At 63.3% G+C, this 3,546-nt stretch overlaps 1 protein-coding gene across 1 annotated transcript in view; it reads right to left on the minus strand.

The window, feature by feature from the left end:
* LOC106722512 (mucin-2-like) overlaps positions 1–3,028 on the minus strand; it is a 9,829-nt gene extending 6,801 nt beyond the window's left edge. Inside the window, exon 1 of the mRNA XM_014522702.2 lies at positions 31–3,028. Coding sequence (XP_014378188.2) covers positions 31–3,028 — 2,998 coding nt within the window. The remainder of the gene's footprint in view (positions 1–30) is intronic.
* Positions 3,029–3,546: the final 518 nt, after the last annotated feature.

Genomic DNA, 3,546 nt, shown 5'->3' on the forward strand with positions numbered 1-3,546 from the left:
TGGTTGGGGCAGTTGTTATGGTCATTGTGCTGGCAAGGGTAGTGGCAGTGATTGTGGTGGAGGGGGTGATAGGTGTGGTCAGGGTAATGGTAATGCTAGGGGAGGTCATGATGTTAGCACTGCCAGTGGGAATGGGTTTTGTGCTCAGGGTGGCTGTGGTCATAGGCTCTGTGTTGCTGGTCGCAGCCATGTCTGTGGGCCCTGAGGAGGTCCCGAGAGTTGTGGCCGTGGGCTGTGAGGTGGTGCCAGTAGATGTGGCAGTGAGCTCTGACGAGGTCCCGGTAGCTGTGGCCATGGTCTCTGAGGAGGCACCAGTTGTTCTGGCTGTCGGCCATGTGTATGTCCCAGGAGCTGTGGGCATGGTCCCTGGGGAGGTGCTGGTCAGTGTGGCTGCAGTCCCTGTGGAGATGGTGGTCGATGTGGCCATGGTCCCTGTGGAGGTGCCAGTCGGTGTTGTTGTGGGCCCTGTGGATGTGCCGGTAGCTGTGGCTGTGGGCCTTGTGGAAGTGCCGGTCGCTGTCACCATGGGCCCTGTGGACATGCTGGTAGCTGTGGCCGTGGGACCTGTGGAGGGGCTGGTAGGCCCTGCGGAGGTGCCTGCGGAGGTGGTGGCATCTGTGGTCTTGGTGTCTGTGAAGGTGCCAGTCAGTGTCACCGTGGGCCCTGTGGACGTGCTGGTAGCTGTGGCCATGGGGCCTGTGGAGGTGGCTGTATCTGTGGTCTTGGTGTCTGTGGACGTGTCGGTCGGTGTCACAGTGGGCCCTGTGGAGGTGTTGGTAGCTGTGGCCGTAGGCTCTGTCGAGGTCCTGGTAGCTGTGGCTGTGGGCCCTGTGGAGGTGCTGGTCGGCCCTGTGGAGATGCCTGTGGAGGTGCCGGTAGCTGTGGCTGTCGGCCCTGTGGAGGTGCCGGTTGATGTCAACGTGGGCCCTGTGGAGGTGTCAGTAGTTGTGGCCATAGGCTCTGCTGAGGTTCTGGAAGCTGTGGCTGTGGCTGTGGCCCCTGTGGATTTTCCGGTTGGTGTCACCGTGGGCCCAGTGGAGGTGCTGGTAGCTGTGGCCGTGGGACCTGTGGAGATGCTGGTTGGCCCTGCGGAGGTGCTGGTAGCTGTGGTTTTGGTGTCTGTGGAGGTGCCGGTCGGTGTCACCGTGGGCCCTGTGGACATGCCAGTAGCTGTGGCCATGGGGCCTGTTGAAGTGGCTGTATCTGTGGTCTTGGTGTCTGTGGAGGTCCCGGTGAGTGTCACCGTGGGCCCTGTGGAAGTGTCTGTAGCTGTGGCCGTAGGCTGTGTCGAGGTGCTGGTAGCTGTGGCCGTGGGACCTGTGAAGGTGCTGGTCGGCCCTGCTGAGGTGCCTGTGGAGGTGCCAGTAGCTGTGGTCTTGGTGTCTGCGGAGGTGCCGGTCAGTGTGACCATGGGCCCTGTTGACGTGCCGGTAGCTGTGGCCGTGGGGCCTGTGGAGGTGGCTGTATCTGTGGTCTTGGTATCTGTGGAGGTGCCGGTCGGTGTCACTGTGGGCCCTGTGGAGGTGTCGGTAGCTGTGGCTGTAGGGTGTGTCAAGGTGCCGGTAGCTGTGGCTGTGGGCCCTGTGGAAGTGCTGGTCGGTATCACCGTGTGCCCTGTGGAGGTGCTGGTAGCTGTGGCCATGGGACCTGTGGAGGTGCTGGTCAGCCCTGCGGAGGTGCCGGTGGAGGTGCCGGTAGCTGTGGTCTTGGTGTCTGTGGAGGTGCCGGTCGGTGTGACCGTGAGCCCTGTGGAGGTGCCGGTAGCTGTGGCTGTGGGCCCTGTGGAGGTGCTGGTTGGTGTCATCGTGGGCCCTGTGGAGGTGCCGGTAGCTGTGGCCATGGGTCCTGTGGAGGTGCTGGTCGGCCCTGCGGAGGTGCCTGTGGAGGTGGTGGTAGCTGTGGCCGTGGGCTCTGTTGAGGTGCTCGTAGCTGTGGCTGTGGGCCCTGTGGAAGTGCTGGTTGGTGTCACCGTGGGCCCTGTGGAGGTGCCGGTAGCTGTGGCCATGGGTCCTGTGGAGGTGCTGGTCGGCCCTGCGGAGGTGCCTGTGGAGGTGTCGAAAGCTGTGGTCTTGGTGTCTGTGGAGGTGCCAGTTGGTGTGACCATGGCCCCTGTTGAGGTGCCGGTAGCTGTGGCTGTGGGTCTTGTGGAAGTGCCAGTCGGTGTCACCGTGGGCCCTGTGGAGGTGCCGGTAGCTGTGGCCGCGGGACTTGTGGAGGTGCTGGTCGGCCCTGCAGAGGTGCCTGCGGAGGTGGCAGTATCTGTGGTCTTGGTGTCTGTGAATGTGCCAGTCGGTGTGACCGTGGCCCCTGTGGACATGCCGGTAGCTGTGCCCATGGGGCCTGTGGAGGTGGCTGTATCGGTGGTCTTGGTGTCTGTGGAGGTGCTGCTCGGTGTCACAGTGGGCCCTGTGGAGGTGCTAGTTGGCCCTGTGGAGATGCCTGTGGAGGTGCCGGTAGCTGTGGCTGTGGGCCCTGTGGAGGTACCTGTTGGTGCCACCGTGGGCCCTGCAGAGGTGCCGGTCATTGTGACCATGGGCCCTGTGGAGGTGCCGGTTGCTGTGGCCGTGGGACCTGTGGAGGTGCTGGTCAGCCCTGCAGAGGTGCCTGTGGAGGTGCTGGTACCTGTGGCTGTGGGCCTTGTGGAGGTGCCGGTAGCTGTGGCCATGGGACCTGTGGAAGTGCTGGTTGGCCCTGGGGAGGTGCCGGTGGAGGTGCCGGTAGCTGTGGTCTTGGTGTCTGTGGAGGTGCCGGTCTGTGTCACCGTGGGCACTATGGAGGTGCTGGTAGCTGTGGCTGTGGTCCTTGTGGAAGTGCTGGTTGGTGTCACCGTGGGCCCTGTGGAGGTGCTGGAAGCTGTGGCCGTGGTGCCTGTGGAGGTGGCGGTATCTGTGGTCTTGGTGTCTGTGGAGGTGCCAGTCAGTGTCAATGTGGGCCCTGAGGAGGTGCCGGTAGCTGTGGCTGTAGGCTCTGTTGAGGCGCTGGTAGTTGTGGCTGTGAGCCCTGTGGAAGTGCTGGTCGGTGTCACCATGGGCCCTGTGGAGGTGCCATCCGGTGTGGTTGTGGACCCCATGGAGGTGCTGGGCCGTGTGGTCGAGGGCCCTGTGGAGGTGCCGTCCGGTGTGGTTGTGGACCCCATGGAGGTGCTGGTCAGTGTGGTCGTGGGCCCTGTGGAGGCGCTGGTTGGTGTTTCTTTAGGCCCTGTTGAAGTAGCTGTGGTTTCCGTTCCTGTGGAGGTGCTGGTCTGTGTGGTCGTGGACCCCATGGAGGTGCTGATCAGTGTGGTCGAGGGCCCTGTGGAGGTGCCGTCCGATGTGGTTGTGGACCCCATGGAGGTGCTGGTCAGTGTGGTCGTGGACCCTGTGGAGGCGCTGGTTGGTGTTTCTTTAGGCCCTGTTGAAGTAGCTGTGGTTTCCGTTCCTGTGGAGGTGCTGGTCTGTGTGGTCGTGGACCCCATGGAGGTGCTGATCAGTGTGGTCGAGGGCCCTGTGGAGGTGCCGTCCGATGTGGTTGTGGACCCCATGGAGGTGCTGGTCAGTGTGGTCGTGG

This window comes from Alligator sinensis, unplaced genomic scaffold (assembly GCF_000455745.1).
Source record: "Alligator sinensis unplaced genomic scaffold, ASM45574v1 scaffold553_1, whole genome shotgun sequence".
Taxonomy (NCBI): Eukaryota; Metazoa; Chordata; order Crocodylia; family Alligatoridae; genus Alligator; species Alligator sinensis.